Consider the following 17,719-nt stretch of genomic DNA (forward strand, 5'->3'; position numbering starts at 1 on the left):
TCGAGTCCAAGAAAGAGTTGAAATATAAGCTGGTTTAAGGTGTGTGTGTGGGGGGCGGAGAGATAGAGAGAGAGAGAGGGGTCATGAGGACTCGAAACGTCAACTCTTTTCTTCTCCGCCGATGCTGCCAGACCTGCTGAGTTTTTCCAGGTAATTCTGTTTTTGTTTTGGATTTCCAGCATCCGCAGTTTTTTTGTTTTTACCTAGTATTCATTTCCAGCAGCTTTTATGATGCTAATGGATTGAATGTCAGGGTTTTCTATTCTAGGTGACAGTTCATACCTGACATACAATCAGGCAGCAAGTTCACAATCATCTGCATTGGGAATTGGCCAGGCTCAAGCAGAAGATTCCTGCCAACCTGGGGTTGTAGCAGATGTTTTGTATGTTGGTCGCATGGTCTATGATTAATTCTGGGCTGATTCAGGTAGTTACTTCAAACTGCTTTATTAACATGATTTACAAGATAGGTTACGGAGCTGGTATATCTCACATGAGTATGGACTGCTCCATCTGCTCCACAGAGTCTCTGCCACATGACTGCTGATGTCACTGTTACATCATGATACACATCACTAGCTCATTACCATAACAATTAACTCATTATTCTGCAGTGTGGTTGCAGGGGCATGATTTCCAGCCCAATTTCTGGCATCAATTATGGTTCCCAGCTTGTGGATCCACACACCTGAGAAAGCGGGAAACCTGAGAAAGTTCTTCAAAGTAATTATCCAGCACTTACGTTCTGGAAACAGATTATCCTTTTCACTCTGTTTCTACAATCCTCAGAAATATAATAATAGAGGAAAGGATCAAAGCAGCTGTTAAAGCTGCTCAGACACTGTAAGAAAATGTAATGTTTATGGAGGTCAGGCACCCATTGGTGCACCAGCAGCACGATATTACTTGGAGAGAAACATACTAGATATACAAACAGTATTAAGAGAGTGATTTTTGCAGACTTTTTGTACTTTATATCATTAACTGTTAAAGATCTGATTATAAGACTGTAACAGGATATAGTGACGAGGCTCGGAATGAAAAATCCTAACATCACAACAATTAACCAGTAATAGAAATACACAGTCTGATTAGCCTTTAGATACACATCATAGCACATGGTGATATTTAGACCTTTGATTTCACGGGACTGTTTAACAGAAAAAAAAGGCCAAACAAAGAGAACAACTGTCACCCAAATGACAGCACAAACACTTAAGGCAAACCGATTGTCCCTGAAACGCTTGGAGAAAAATGGATGGACCAGAGCGAAGTATCTGTCGATGCTGATGAAGGTGAGCAACAGGATGGAGCAGTACATGTTCCCGTAGAAGAAGGCGGTCATTGTCCGACAGAGTCCCTCACCAAAGAGCCAGTCATTGCCCAGGAGGTGGTAGGAGATCTTGAACGGCAGCATCAGGATCAGGAGAAGGTCGGCAGTCGCCAAGTTGATCAGGAAGATGTTGGAAGGTTTCTTGCTTTTGGCAGCCATTGTTAAAAGAGCCAGAACATTTGTTGGGAGCCCAATGCCAAACACTAGGGTGTATAAGACAGGGATCAACTTTGTGGTGATGGGATTGATCAGTTGAGATATGGCCTCATCATTTACTTCAACTGCAGTGGAATTTGCAATGTTGATTCCAGCAACTCCTCCTGACGATGGTACAATGCTCTCAGCTGAAAATATGAAGCAGATTGTTTATTCTTTCTGGTTTTTATTTCCATTTAGGGTAATTTCTCTATCATCATTGTGAAATGAAGAAATTTGTCCCCAACAACAACAGAACCTTCCTTTGCGCTTGGGGAGAGTATCAAATCCCAAGAGGAGCTGGAGAGCTTTTTTTGTCCACACACTAATACTGATGAGATGATTTAGGAATGAAAGGATTTTGGAATAATAACTATCTGGATAATGTGAAGGAGCTGGATTATATGTGCTTACCTCATTGTTTTCTTTATGGGGTCCCTTCCCTGGCAGTGAATCCAATCAAATCAGAAGTCACTGATTGGTCATAAAATCCTGATATTCCTCTGAAATTTTGAATCTTTTATAATTCTTAGGTTTAGAAATCGTAATGATCATGGATAATAGACATGCAGGCACTTTACAGGGGAGGAGATTTCGTGAACATAGCTTTTCATGAACTGCCCAACATGAGTGTAAGGGCTTGGCTTGAAGTGTTTGTAATCATCCAGGCAAATGAGCCAAATGGATGATTCCACTGGCCTCCCTGCACATTTCCCATCATTGTAGATAGGCTGGGTCAGCTGACAAAACGGGAGGCTTGGGAGAGGGACAGGTTGTGATCTATGATTGGACTGTGAGTCTGAACCAACTATTCTAGAATATTTATAATGGGGAATTTAAACTATAGACTGGGATAGTAGTAGTGAGAAGGACAAGGCGGGCTGGGGGGACAGGCAAGTGTTTCAAAATGTGTTGAGGAGAATATTCTACATCAGTATATTTCCAGGAAGGAGGCACTAGGGGAACATTTAGGTAACAGTGATCATTTTATCATGAGTTTTAGGCTGACTATGGAAAAGAACAAGGAACAATCCAGAGTAAAAATAATTAACTGGGGGAGACAAATTTCAATGGGAAGAGAAAATACCTGGCTGAGGGATATTGGAATCAAAGATTGATAGGCCAAAAATTTAAAGAGAAGGTGGTTCTGGTACAGTCACAGTATATTCCCATGAGGTGGAGAGGTAGAGTAGACAAAGCCAGAACTCCATGGATGACAAAAAGATAGAGATTAAGATGAAGCAGAAAACAAGTGCATTTGACAGATGTCAGGTTGATAACATAAGTGAGAAACAGGCTGACTATAGAAAGTTCAGAGAGGAAGTGCTAGAACAAATAAGAGATGCAAAGTGAGAGTATGAGAAGAGACTGGCAGCCAACATAAAAGAAAATTCAAAAATCTTCTATCTGTGTATAAATAAAGAAGGGGTGATAAAAGGAGGAGTATGGCTGATTAGGCAACAGAAATGTATTTACACATGGAGGCAAGGGTCATGGTTTAGATATTAAATTAGTGCTTTGCATCTGTTTTTACCAAGGAAGAAGATGCTACCAAAGTCATAATGAAAGAGGAGATTCTTGATGGATTAAACTAAAATGAGGAATTAGAAAAGTTGTCTGTACTTAAATTTCATAAAGGAAATTAGGAATTGGTAATGAATGCTGCCTTAGCCAGCGAATAGTAACAAAGGTACTGAGGGAAGGGAGAGTGGAAATTACAGAGGCACTGACCATGATTTTCCAGTCCTCCTTGGATACATCGGTGGAGCCAGAGGACAGTGGAAATACAAATGTTTCACCATTGTTCAGCAAGGCTGTAAGGATAAACACAGCAACTGCAGGCCAGTCAGTCTAACCTTGGTGGATAGGAAAACTTTTGGAAATGATAATTAAGGACAAAATTAACAGTCGCTTAGATAAATATTGATTAATTGAGAAAACTCAACATTAATTTGTTAAAGGCCTGCTTGATTTTTTTAATGAGGTAACAGAGAGAATTGATAATGTGGTTGATGTGCTGTACATGAATATTCAAAGGACGTTTCATAAAGTGCCACTTAATAGGCTTGTCTGCAAAGTTGAAGCCCATGGAATAAAATGGACAGTAGCAGCTTAGATACGGAGTTAGTGGAGTGGCAGGGAGCACTGGAGGAACAGCACCTCATCTTCCGACTAGGCACTTTACAGCCTTCCGGACTGAATATTGAATTCAACAACTTTAGGTCTTGAGCTCCCTCCCCCATCCCCACCCCCTTTCTGGTTCCCCCTTCCTTTTGTTTTTTTTCCAATAAATTATATAGATTTTTCTTTTCCCACCTATTTCCATTATTTTTTAAATCTTTTATGCTCTCCCCACCCCCACTAGAGCTATACCTTGAGTGCCCTACCATCCATTCTTAATTAGCACATTCGTTTAGATAATATCACCAACTTTAACACCTATGTGTTCTTTTGTTCTATTGTTGGTGACATCTTTTGATGATATGCTTCTATCACTGCTTGTTTGTCCCTACAACCAAACCCCCCCCCTCCATTTCTCTCTCTGTCTCACTCTCCCCCCACTACCAGCCCCCCCCCCACCCCCCACCCCCCCCACCCCCGCCCCCCCCACCCCCGCCCCCCCTCACACCTTAAATCAGCTTATATTTCAACTCTTTCTTGGACTCAAACTCAAGTTCTGTCGAAGGGTCATGAGGACTCGAAACGTCAACTCTTTTCTTCTCCGCCAATGCTGCCAGACCTGCTGAATTTTTCCAGGTAATTCTGTTTTTGTTTTGGATTTTCAGCATCCGCAGTTTTTTTGTTTTTATAGCAGAGATTAGTGTTGTTTGTCAGTCTGGAGGAAGGTTTACAGAGAGGTTCCCCAGGGATCAGGACCATTGCTTTTCTTGATTTATGTTAATAACTTTGGGCACAAATTTTCAAGTGACACGAACTTGGAAATATTGTGAATTGTAAGGAGGAGAGTGATGGACTTCAAAAGGACATGAGCTAGTGGAATGTCCAGACAAGTGGCAGTTGAAATTTAATGCAGGGAGGTGTGAAGTGATTCATTTTGATGTTAAAAATGCAGAAAGGCCATGTAAAATAAAGGGTACAATTCTAAAGGGAGTGCAGGAGCAGAGGAACCTGGGTGTATATGTGCATAAATCATTGAAGGTGACAGGGCAGACATCATGGTGAATAAAGCATACAGGATCCTGTACTTTATCAATAGGGGCGTGGAGCACAAAAGCGAGGAAGTTATATTAAACCTGCATACAACACTGATTCAACCTCAACTGGAGTGCTGTGTCCAGTTCTGAGAACCACACTTTAGGATGTGAAGGCATTAGAGAGAGTGCAAAAAAGATTCACAAGAATGGTCCCAGGGATGAAGAACTTCAGTTACGTAGATAGATTGGAGAAGTTGGGACTGTTTTCCTTGGAGAAAACAGGGTTCAGAGGAGATTTGATTGAGGTATTCAAAATGATGAGGGGTCTGGACAGAGTAGATAGGCAGAAACTTCCCAACAGTGGAAGGACTGAGGACCACAGGGCATAGATTTAAGGTAAAAGAAGCAACAGCAACATGAGGAAAATCCTTTTCATGCAGCAAAAGGTTAGGATGTGGAATGCACCACCTGAGACCGTGGTGGAGACAGGTTCAACTGAGGCTTTCAAAAGGGAATTGGATAATTATATGGAGAGAAAAGATTTGCAGGGCTGCAGGGGAAGAGAGATGAGTGGGACTAGCTGAGTTGCTCTGGTAAGGAGTTAGCATGGACACAGGGGTCAAATGGCCTCTATCTTTGTTGTAGCCATTCTGTGATTTACTCCAGATGAAAGTAGAAACAGGCCAAGTACCATAGACATAAGAATGTCAACAGGCCCTGGAAACACTTTGGCCCTATCTCTGGTGTACCAAAGTGGACAAGCTGTTCCAGTTCAGCTAACACTGGCATCTACTCAATAATGTGGAAAATTTCCCAAATTTGTCCTCACCACAACAAACAGTAAAAATGTAACCCAGTCCGTCCCCACTCTATCACCCTCCTGCCAGTTATCAGGAAAGATATGGAAGGAATTCTCAATAGTGTCATCAGCCAAGTAACCAACAACCAGCTCACTGACCCTCAGCTCAGGTTCCAACAGAACCATTTATTTCCACACATCATCGCAGCCTTGATGCAGTTACAGACATGAGCTGTTAACTAGAAGAGAGATGAGTGTGATTGCCCTGGACATCAAGGTAGCATTCAGCTGAATGTGGCTCCATGGTTCCTGCAAAACCTGAGGCCCGGGGGGGGTGGAGGGTTGGTCGAAGAATGTCCTCAGCTAGAGTTATATCTGATACAAAGGAAGATGGTTGTTGCCTTTGGAGACCATTCATGATATCTTGGGGATTAGCTCCAAGCGAGAACTGATCATTTTCACCAGCCTAACAACAAAAGCATGGAAACAGTGCAGCAGCTGGATTCACATTGTCAAATGGCTCTTCTTCACCTTTTGGATGTGGACATCACTGCCAAGGCCAGTATTTGCTGCCTATCCCTAATTGCCTTGTTCAGCCATTTTCTTCCCTAAAGGGCATTAGTGAACCACAGAACCATAGAAAAGTTACAGCACAGAAGGAGGCCATCGGCCCATCTTGTCCATGCTAGTCTGAGGACACCCAGGTGCCCTTTCTAATCCCACCTTCCTGCACCCGGCCCATAGCCCTGCAGTTTACAACACTTAAGATGTAGATCTAGGTACTTTTTAAAAGAGTTTAGAGTTTCTGCCTCTACCATCAACTTGGGCAGTGAATTCAACACCCACTACCCTCTGCGTAAAAAAGTTCTTCCTCATGTTCCCCCTACACCTTCTGCCACATATCTTGAATCTATGTCCCCTGGTTCTAGAATTCTCCACCAAGGGGAACAATTTTATCCTGTCCAATCTATCTATTCCCCTCATAATTTTGTACACCTCAATCAAGTCACCTCTCAGCCTTCTTTGTTCTCAGGAAAATAACCCCAACCTATCCAACCTGTCCTCATAGCTACATTTTTCTAACCCTGGTAACATTCTTGTAAACCTCCTCTGTGCTCTCTCCAGAGCTATTAGGTCCTTCCTGTAATGTGGTGACCAGAACTACACACAATACTCCAGTTGTGGCCTCACCAGTGTTTTATACAATTCCAACATTATATACTTCCTTTTATATTCTATACCTCTGCCAATGAAGAAGAACATTCCATATAACTTCTTTACAACCTTGTTACTTGAATTGCTGCCTTCAGGGACCTGTGTACTTGTACACAAAGATCTCTCACTTCATCTACCCCTCTTAGTATATTCCCATTTATTGTGTAATCCCTATTACTGTTTGCCCTCCCTAAATGTATCGCCGTTCCTTCACTGTCACTGGGTAGAAATCTTGGAACTCCCTCCCTAACAGCACTGTGGATGTACCTACACCACATGGACTGCAGCAGTTCAAGAAGGCAGCTCAACACCACCTTCTCAAGGGCAATTAGGGATGGGCAAAAAGTGCCCATCTTGTCAGCATTGCCTATATCCTGAGAATTGAAAAGGCAAATTACCAGGAAGTGGTGTTCTGGACAGTAAGACTTGGGTTGATTCTAATCTCATTTCACTTGAGGTGTTACAGGCAGCAAATGAAGTAAATTATCAGGCTGTAAGCAACTCCATTCAGGCACAGGAAAAGATGTGGTTTCTAATACACTGACCTGCACACTGCCCTTTTCCTGCTCGACACAGCAAGTTGATAATCCACAGCCAGTAAGGAAAAGATAACATCCATTAAACCTCCTGATAAACAGCATTATGCAACAAACTTACCTTCGCTGTTTCTGGGAGAATAATGCATTGTAAATTTGCAGAGTGGAACTTGCTGGAGAGGGAGCAGCACCGTGTCACAGTTATTCCTGTTATTAAATACAAGTGAAGCTATCCTATTGCAACAGCCAATTCTCAGCTATCAGAGTGATGCAAGAACAGTTAAATTTCCTGTAAGGGTGAATTTACAGGTCACAAGCTTTAGAACACAAGAAAGTCTGAAAATCATAATAAATGTTGTGTGAAGGAAGAACAACAGTGAAAAAAAGGAAAATGAGAAATAATAAAGTGAGAGGAAGATGTAAGTGGGCCGGGGAAGCTGGGATGTTACCAATAATTAGCCAGAGTTTGGCATAAAGAAGTTTTTGCTGAAACTCCAATTGTTTCTGCAGTAGGTGAGTGGGAGTGTGGAGAACTCAGTGAGATCGTGGGGACTAATTATCTTCTAGAACCATCTTCTAGAACCATGTGAAACCACAGGCTGAACAGTTTGGAAGATACAAGCCTGAAGGAAGGCAATGGTCATAGGGAGAACAGAGCCTTGGCTAAACAAGCAACAGGGAGAGCCCAGTGAATCCACATGAGTATCTCTGCATCAGGATCTCTCCAAGAATTAACAATAAATTCCTTCTTTTACATTTTATGTTATCAGGTTCACTTTGTCGGTCAAACGCTAGCTGCGCCCTTAATATTAACACGTTAGTTGGTGCTTGAAACAATATAGGCAGAGAGACCGATTAACTGAACAAACACTAGTGGTTTATTGGAACGAAGAACAGAGTATTAACACCTTGTGTGCTTCTTCAATCATCTCCAACTCCAGACTTAGTTACCAAAGTAGCCTGCGCTGTGTAGCGATTGGTCAATATAGTCACATGGTCAATTAACTATATTCTCTTAAAGGTACAAAGCACTCCACTTTACCGCGTCCTCCCCCTTTACTTGAAAGCACAATTGACAAGCTTCACAACATCCTAATTATTTACATGAATAATTATTTACAGGTCAAGACTCTCAGGAGGTTTCCTCGGACGTGTCGAGTGTCATAGCTCAACAGACTCGGCTGGTTTTTCTGAGACCCCCTCCTCAGGGGTCAACTGTCCACCAGGCTCTTCGATGGAAGTGGGCATCTTTGTGTCTTTGACCCTCTCTGGACCAAGAGGCCCCACCGGTACTTCCAAATCGTGTGACATTTCTTCCACGTGTGGTGCAGGCTCAAACACAAGTGACGACGGCATTCCTTCTTGTGGGACTGTCCCTCTTCTCCAGAGATGATCCACGTGTCGCCTAATTATTCGGCCATTTATTGACACATTACAGGAGAGAGGTCCTGTCGCTTCGCCTGGTAGCCAATTGGGCCCATCTCCAAAGTTCATCGCGAGAACTGTATCTCCCACCGTGAAATTTCTTTCAGGATTATGGCCATCATGTCTGGTCTTCTGAACCTCTTGGCTTGTCTCCACCCACCCCACTAGATCCGGCCTGATAAGAGTTAGACGGGTGCGGAGACGTCTCTTCATTAATAATTCAGTGGGGCAATACCTGTGGTCGTGTGTGGCGTCGTCTGGTACACGAACAGGAACCGTGACAAACTGGTGCTGATGGAATCCCCGTCCAGTTTTTACACTGCTCACTCAGCCAAACTATTAGAGGTGGGGTGGTAAGGGTTTGATATGAGTTATTCTGTTGAGGGTTGTAAATGTGTGGAACTCACCGCTGGTAAATGCAGCCCCGTTGTCTGACACAAGCACCTCCGGTAGCCCGTGCACTGCAAAATTCTGGCGCGAACGGCCTATGGTGGCAGCAGACATGCGTGAACAGACGTCGTAGACATCCATCCACTTGGAGTGGGCGTCTATTAGTAAAAGGAACGTCGTGCCCAAGAAGGGTCCCATGTAGCCGACGTGGAGATGCACCCATGGCCGCCCTAGCTATTCCCAAAGGTGCAATGCAGCTAAGGTGGGGGGTAGCTTTTGTACCTGCTGGCATTGAAGATAACTTTTGACTAGGATTTCGATGTCTGCGTCCATCCCTGACCACCACAGGTAGCTGCACATGAGCAACTTCATCCTACTAATGCCAGAGTGAGCGCTATGTCATTTTTAAAAATTCACTCAGGGGAAGTGGGCTTCGCTGGCTGGGCCAGCATTTATTGCCCATCCCTAGTTGGCCTTGAGAAGGTGGTGGTGAGCTGCCTTCTTGAACCGCTGCAGTCCATGTGGCGTAGATACACCCACAGTGCTGTTTTAAAGGGAGTTCCAGTATTTTGACCCAGCAACAGTGAAGGAACGGCAATATATTTCCAAGTCAGGATGGTGAGTGGCTTGGAGGGGAACTTCCAGGTGGTGCTGTTCCCATGCGCCTGCTGCCCTTGTCCTTCTAGGTGTAGTGGTTGTGGGTTTGGAAGGTGCTGTTTAAGGAGCCTTGGTGAATTCCTGCAGTGCATCTTGTAGATGGTACACACTGCTGCTACTGTGCGTCAGTGGTGGAAGGAGTGAATGTTTATGGATGGGGTGCCAATCAAGTAGACTGCTTTGTCCTGGACGGTGTCCAGCTTCTTCAGTGTTGTAGGAGATGGACTCATCCAGGCAATTGGGGAGTATTCCATCACACTCCTGACTGGTGCCTTGTAGATGGTTGACAGGCTTTGGGGAGTCAGGAGGTGAGTTACTCATTGCACGATTCCTAGCCTCTGACCTGCTCTTATACCACAGCATTTATATGGCTAGTCCAGTTCAGTTTCTGGTCAATGGTAACCCCCAGGATGTTGATAGTGGGAGATTCAGTGATGGTAATGCCATTGAACATCAAGGGGCGATGGTTGGATTCTCTCTTGTTGGAGATGGTCATTGCCTGGCACTTGTGTGGCGTGAACGTTACTTGCCACTTGTCAGTCCAAGCCTGGATCTTGTCCAGGTCTTGCTGCATTTGGATATGGACTGCTTCAGTATCTGAGGAGTCGTGAATGGTGCTGAACATTGTGCAATCATCAGCAAACATCCCCTCTTCTGACCTTGTGATGGAAGGAAGGTCATTGATGAAGCAGATGAAGATGGTTGGGCCGAGGACACTACCCTGAGGAACTCCTGCAGTGATGTCCTGGAGCTGAGATGACTGACCTCAAACAACCACAACCATCTTCCTTTATGCTAGGTATGATTCAAACCAGTGGAGAGTTTTCCTCCTGATTCCCATTGACTCCAGTTTTGCTAGGGCTCCTTGATGCCACACTCGGTCAAATGCTGCTTTAATGTCAAGGGCAGTCACTCTCACCGCACCGCGGGTGTCCAGACCTTTTCTCCATGTTTGAACCAAGGCAGTAATGAGGTCAGGAGCAGAGTGACCCTGGCAGAACCCAAACTGGGCATCAGTGAGCAGGTTATTGCGAAGCAATTGCCGCTTGATAGCACTGTTGATATCTTCCATTACTTTACTAATGATGGAGAGTGGACTAATGGGGTAGTAATTGACTGGGTTGGATTTGTCCTGCTTTTTGTGGACAGGACATAACTGGGCGATTTTCCACATAGCCGGGTAGATGCCAGTGTTGTAGCTGTACTGAAGCATCTTGGCTAGGGGCATGGCAAGCTCTGGAACACAAGTCTTCAGTAATTCAGCCAGTAATGGCCTTCGCCCTCTCAGGGGGCACAGTAACCCCTTGTTCCCCAGAGCAATGTGCCGTCCTGGCAGGTGAGCTCATATCTGTGATTGAAATAGGGCTTCGTGTTATCAGACATTGGCTCGGCATACCATCCATTCAAGACCTGCTCTCGAACCTGAGGTAAAAGTGGATCGTGGTTTGTCGACTCAAGGATTTGTTTGGCCTGGATAGGGAAGGAATCCAAAAACTTTAGTATGAAGACAAGTTCCTGGGGAATTGGAACCTTCATGTTGTTATCTGGCAGGGTGGGGTGGGGGCAGCTCAGTGCTTCAGCATGTACAATCTGGCTACCCAATCAGGGAATGAATGCGCATTCATAAACTCTCCAAATAATCCCAGCAGAGTCTTGTGGTTGGATATAATGTGAAAATGGCGAGGTATTGATGGAATTTCTGAATATCAAACACAACAGGCAATGCCTCCTTCTCATCGCTCTGCAGCACTGAGCGTGTGAGATCTATGGTTCATGTAATGGGTCGTTCAGAGCCCAATTCGGGCGAGGCCAGCTTGAGGAAGCTGAGGTCCGGGGAGCTGAGCGCGGCCTCGGGCTCTCGGTGGTTCTTGAGGCCGCTGCCGGAGACGGGCAAGCTCAGGTTCTTCTTCATGCTGTGGGTCGAGCTCAGGCTATCGTCATGGTAGAAAGGCGTTTCCATCCCGGGCCAAAGCTCACTGGGAGCCCTGGGCTTGGCGAAGCCTCCAAAGGGAGACTCCCAATTACATCCACAGCCGCCGCGCTCTCTACCGCTCGCCGCCGACTCTCCCCTTTATATACCCTCGGCCGCGTGTCCACCCAGGCCCATGATGTCACCGAGACGCTCTCCCACTGGCTGCCGGTGACGTCTTCCACACAGGCTGTTTTGCATGCGGCTCTCCGATTGGCCTCCCATTGTCACGGAGACAGATTGTGTACGCCAAATAGCACGGTGCATTGTGCGGTGACGTAATGATTTCGGGGCGGAGCGACCAGAGGCACATGACCTGAGGACCCCAGGTGGCGTTGCTGTTGGAGTGAAGAGTGGCGCAATGGGCAGTGTCCCTATTCCCTGAGCCATGGGCTCTGGGCTCGTGTCCCACCACAGCGACCGTAACGGGAAAGTTCATAATGTGGCCAATTTATGGTCAGGTGTGAATTCTGATGAAGAGTCATATGGACTCGAAACGTTAACTCTTCTTCTACACAGATGTTGTCAGAGCTGCTGAGTTTTCCCAGCAATTTTTGTTTTTGTTTCAGATTTCCAGCATCTGCAGTATTTTGCTTTTATCCCAGGTCTTTATGGCCCATGTCTAGTGCAGTTCCCTCCTTGTTTGGGATGCTGTTGGAGAGGGAGTGTGCAGCACAGCAAGACCGTTACTTTCTGAACAGCTCTTAAAGAGTAAAACAAAACAGAATTACCTGGAAAAACTCAGCAGGTCTGGCAGCGTCGGCAGAGAAGGAAAGAGTTGACGTTTCGAGTCCTCATGACCCTCAACAGAACTAGGTGAATCCAAGGAAGGGGGGAAATATAAGCTGGTTTAAGGTGTGTGGGGAGGGGGGGTGGGTTTGGGTGGGGGGAGAGAAGTGGAGGGGGTTAGTGTGGTTGTAGGGACAAACAAGCAGTGATAGAAGCAGATCATCAAAAGATGCCACAAACAACAGAACAAAAGAACACATAGGTGTTGAAGTTGGTGATATTATCTAAACGAATGTGCTAATTAAGAATGGATGGTAGGGCACTCAAGGTATAGCTCTAGTGGGGGTGGGGAGAGCATAAAAGATTTAAAAATATTTAAAAATAATGGAAATAGGTGGGAAAAGAAAAATCTATATAATTTATTGGAAAAAACAAAAGGAAGGGGGAAGAAACAGAAAGGGGGTGGGGATGGAGGAGGGAGGTCACGACCTAAAGTTGTTGAATTCAATATTCAGTCCGGAAGGCTGTAAAGTGCCTAGTCGGAAGATGAGGTGCAATTCCTCCAGTTTGCGTTGGGCTTCACTGGAACAATGCAGCAAGTCAAGGACAGACATGTGGGCAAGAGAGCAGGGTGGAGTGTTAAAATGGCAAGCGACAGGGAGGTTTGGGTCATTCTTGCGGACAGACCGCAGGTGTTCTGCAAAGCGGTCGCCCAGTTTACGTTTGGTCTCTCCAATGTAGAGGAGACCACATTGGGAGCAACGAATGCAGAAGACTAAGTTGGGGGAAATGCAAGCGAAATGCAGCTTCACTTGAAAGTAGTGTTTGGGCCCTTGGACGGTGAGGAGAGAGGAAGTGAAGGGGCAGGTGTTACATCCTTTGCATGGGCATGGGGTGGTGCCATAGGAGGGGGTTGAGGAGTAGGGAGTGATGGAGGAGTGGACCAGGGTGTCCCGGAGGGAACGATCCCTACGGAATGCCGATAGGGGGGGTGAAGGGAAGGTGTGTTTGGTGGTGGCATCATGCTGGAGTTGGCGGAAATGGCGGAGGATGGTCCTTTGAATGCGGAGGCTGGTGGGGTGATAAGTGAGGACAAGGGGGGCCCTATCATGTTTCTGGGAGGGAGGAGAAGGCATGAGGGCGGATGCGCGGGAGATGGGCTGGACACGGTTGAGGGCCCTGTCAGCGACCGTGGGTGGAAAACCTTAGTTAAGGAAGAAGGAGGACATTTCAGAGGAACTGTTTTTGAAGGTAGCATCATCGGAACAGATGCGAGGAGGCGAAGGAACTGAGAGAATGGGATGGAGTCCTTACAGGAAGTGGGGTGTGAGGAGCTGTAGTCGAGATAGCTGTGGGAGTCGGTGGGTTTGTAATGGATATTGGTGGACAGTCTATCACCAGAGATTGAGACAGAGAGGTCAAGAAAGGGAAGGGAAGTGTCAGAGATGGACCACGTGAAAATGATGGAGGGGTGGAGATTGGAAGAAAAATTAATACATTTTTCCAAGTCCCGACGAGAGCATGAAGCAGCACCAAAGTAGTCATCGATGTACCAGAGAAAGAGTTGTGGAAGGGGGACGGAGTAGGACTGGAACAAGGAATGTTCCACATACCCCATAAAGAGACAGGCATAGCTGGGGCCCATGCGGGTACCCATAGCAACACCTTTTATTTGGAGGAAGTGAGAGGAGTTGAAGGAGAAATTGTTCAGTGTGAGAACAAGTTCAGCCAGACGGAGGAGAGTAGTGGTGGATGGGGATTGTTCGGGCCTCTGTTCGAGGAACGAGCTAAGGGCCCTCAGACCATCCTGGTGGGGGATGGAGGTGTAGAGGGATTGGACGTCCATGGTGAAGAGGAAGCGGTTGGGGCCAGGGAACTGGAAATTGTTGATGTGATGTAAGGTGTCAGAGGAATCGCAGATGTAGGTGGGAAGGGACTGGACAAGGGGAGAGAGAAGGAAGTCAAGATAATGAGAAATGAGTTCTGTGGCAGGAGCAAGCTGATATGATCGGTCTACCGGGACAGTTCTGTTTGTGGATTTTGGGTAGGAGGTAGAAGCGGGCCGTCCGAGGTTGGGCCACTATCAGGTTGGAAGCTGTGGGAGGAAGATCTCCAGAGGAGATGAGGTCAGTGACAGTCCTGGAAACAATGGCTTGATGTTCAGTGGTGGGGTCATGGTCCAGGGAGAGGTAGGAGGAAGTGTCTGCGAGTTGACGCTCAGCCTCCGCGAGGTAGAGGTCAGTGCGCCAGACAACAACAGCACCACCCTTGTCAGCGGGTTTGATGACAATGTCAGGGTTGGACCTGAGAGAATGGAGTGCAGTAAGTTCAGAGAGAGAGAGAGTGGTGGATGGGGATTGTTTGGGCCTCTGTTTGAGGAAGAAGCTAAGGGCCCTCAGACCATCCTGGTGGGGGATGGAGATGTAGAGGGATTGGACGTCCATGGTGAAGAGGAAGCGGTTTGGGCCAGGGAACTGGAAATTGTTGATGTGACAAAAGGTGTCAGAGGAATCATGGATGTAGGTGAGAAGGGACTGGACAAGGGGAGAGAGAAGGGAGTCAAGATAACGAGAAATGTGTTCTGTGGGGCAGGAACAGGCTGACATGCTCAGTCTGCCAGGACAGTCCTGTTTGTGGATTTTGGGTAGGAGGTAGAAGTGGGCCGTCTGAGGTTGGGCGACTATCAGGTTGGAAGCTGTGGGAGGAATCCCCAGAGGAGATGAGGTCAGTGTCAGTCCTGGAAACAATGGCTTGATGTTCAGTGGTGGGGTCATGGTCCAGGGAGAGGTAGGAGGAAGTGTCTGCGAGTTGATGCTCAGCCTCCGCGAGGTAGAGGTCAGTGCGCCAGACAACAAAGCACCACCCTTGTCAGCGGGTTTGATGACAATGTCAGGGTTGGACCTGAGAGAACGGAACGCAGTAAGTTCAGAGAGAGAGATTAGAAAGGGTGAGAGGAGCAGAGAAATTGAGATGACTAATGTCGTGCCGACAGTTCTCAATGAAAAGATCAAGAGAAGGTAAGAATCCAGAGGGAGGGGTCCAGGTGGAGGGAGAATATTGGAGGTGGATAAAAGGATCCGTTGAACGGGGAGAGGACTCCTGCCCAAAGAAATAAGCCCGGAGACGAAGACAGCAGAAGAGGAGTTCAGCATCATGCCGAGCCCGAAATTCATTGAGATGAGGGCATAAGGATATGAAACTAAGTACTTTGCTAATCACTGAATGTTCAGCATCGGAGAGGGGAAGGTCAGGGGGTATAGTGAATACACGGCTGGGGCTGGGATTGGAAGATGGGGTGGGGACGGAAGGACAGGCAGGGGTGGAGGGTCCTAGATGGGTCTAGGTGTCGATGAGTTGTTAGTGTTTGCGTTCCTTAGCACTTGAGAGAAAGAGAAAAAGTTTCTTGTTGAGGCATGGAATTCAACAACTTTAGGTCTTGAACTCCCTCCTCCATCCCCACCCCCTTTCTGTTTCTTCCCCTTTTTTTCCAATAATTTATATAGATTTTTCTTTTCCCACCTATTTCCATTATTTTAAAATCTTTTATGCCCCCACCACCCCCACTAGACCTGCACCTTGAGTGCCTTACCATCCATTCTTAATTAGCACATTCATTTAGATAATATCAACACCTCTGTGTTCTTTTGTTTTTTTGTCTGTGACATCTTTTGATTATCTGCTCCTATCACTGCCTGCTTGTCCCTACAACCACACCCCGCTCCCTCCACTTCTCTCCCCCCACCCAACCGCCACCAGCACCCCCCCTCCCCCCACGTTAAACTAGTTTATATTTCACCCCTCTCCTTGGATTCACCTAGTTCTGTTGAAGGTTCATGAGGACTCGAAACATCAACTCTTTTCTTCTCCGCCGATGCTGCCAGACCTGCTGAGTTTTTCCGGGTAATTCTGTTTTTGTTTTGGATTTCCACCATCCGCAGTTTTTTGTTTTTATCTCTGAATTTAACCTTTACCCTGCCTTGCTGCTCTCCAATCAGCTCATCTCTACCCATCCCTTCTGTAACGGCAAAGAGCCAAACAACATTATGTCAACTGGGCAATCTCACTTCTAAAAAACAAGGATATTTAGTGGGGGAAAGGTCACACTGCAGTATGACAGGATAGTGTACAGGGAGCTTTACTCTGTATCTAACCCCGTGCTGTACCTGCCCTGGGAGTGTTTGCTGGGGACAGTGTAGAGGGAGCTTTACTCTGTATCTAACCCCCCGCTGTACCTGTCCTGGGAGTGTTTGATGGAGTCACTGTAGAGTGAGCTTTACTCTGTATCTAACCCTGTGCTGTACCTGTCCTGGGAGTGTTTGATGGAGTCACTGTAGAGTGAGCTTTACTCTGTATCTAACCCTGTGCTGTACCTGCCCTGGGAGTGTTTGATGGAGTCACTGTAGAGTGAGCTTTACTCTGTATCTAACCCTGTGCTGTACCTGTCCTGGGAGTGTTTGATGGAGTCACTGTAGAGTGAGCTTTACTCTGTATCTAACCCCGTGCTGTACCTGTCCTGGGAGTGTTTGATGGGGATAGTGTAAAGGGAGCTTTACTCTGTATCTTACCCCGTGCTGTACCTGTCCTGGGAGTGTTTGATGGAGTCACTGTAGAGTGAGCTTTACTCTGTATCTAACCCCGTGCTGTACCTGTCCTGGGAGTGTTTGATGGGGATAGTGTAGAGTGAGCTTTACTCTGTATCTAACCCCGTGCTGTACCTGCCCTGGGAGTGTTTGATGGGGACAGTGTAGAGGGAGCTTTACTCTGTATCTTACCCCGTGCTGTACCTGTCCTGGGAGAGTTTGATGGGGACAGTGTAGAGGGAGCTTTACTCTGTATCTAACCCCTTGCTGTACCTGTCCTGGGAGTGTTTGATGGGGATAGTGTAATGGGAGATTTACTCTGTATCTTACCCCGTGCTGTACCTGCCCTGAGGAAGGTTGGCCAGTCAGAGGACTCTGGGTTGGAGTCTATGAACTCTGCTGCCCGCAGACCTAACTCCCAACTTGGTGCAGGCTGTGCTGAGTGTTCCCAGAACAGTGAGAAGGTGCGGCACCTCGTAACAAGGAAAGAATTTGGTGATAACTTTTGGTGCAGAGATGCCCAAATAACTTAACATAAACAATGCCTCTTTGGTTATCAGTTCCCAGCATGTCTATAAACTCAAGAATAAAATGCTGAGAACTTAACTGCTGTTAGATAACATTTCACCTTTCAAAACCATGGTAACTGTTTTGAGGAACAACTGAGCAGGATTTCCATTTGGAATCCACTCATTGACTGTGGGATTCACAATATTGGTTGATTCTGAATATGAAG

The 17,719-nt window shown here is 46.3% G+C and overlaps 1 protein-coding gene across 1 annotated transcript; it reads right to left on the reverse strand.

Moving 5' to 3' along the window:
* Nucleotides 1-430: 430 nt before the first annotated feature.
* Nucleotides 431-7,430, reverse strand: LOC121287337 (proteinase-activated receptor 3-like). The gene is made up of 2 exons (XM_041205122.1): nt 7,355-7,430; nt 431-1,677 (listed from the first exon to the last, which is right to left on the reverse strand). Exons 1-2 carry the CDS (start codon nt 7,380-7,382, stop codon nt 728-730), a joined length of 978 nt encoding a protein of 325 aa, XP_041061056.1. The 5' UTR covers nt 7,383-7,430; the 3' UTR covers nt 431-727.
* Between the last annotated feature and the right edge of the window lie 10,289 nt (nt 7,431-17,719).

The sequence above is a fragment of the Carcharodon carcharias genome, chromosome 14, assembly GCF_017639515.1.
Source record: "Carcharodon carcharias isolate sCarCar2 chromosome 14, sCarCar2.pri, whole genome shotgun sequence".
Classification (NCBI taxonomy): Eukaryota; Metazoa; Chordata; class Chondrichthyes; order Lamniformes; family Lamnidae; genus Carcharodon; species Carcharodon carcharias.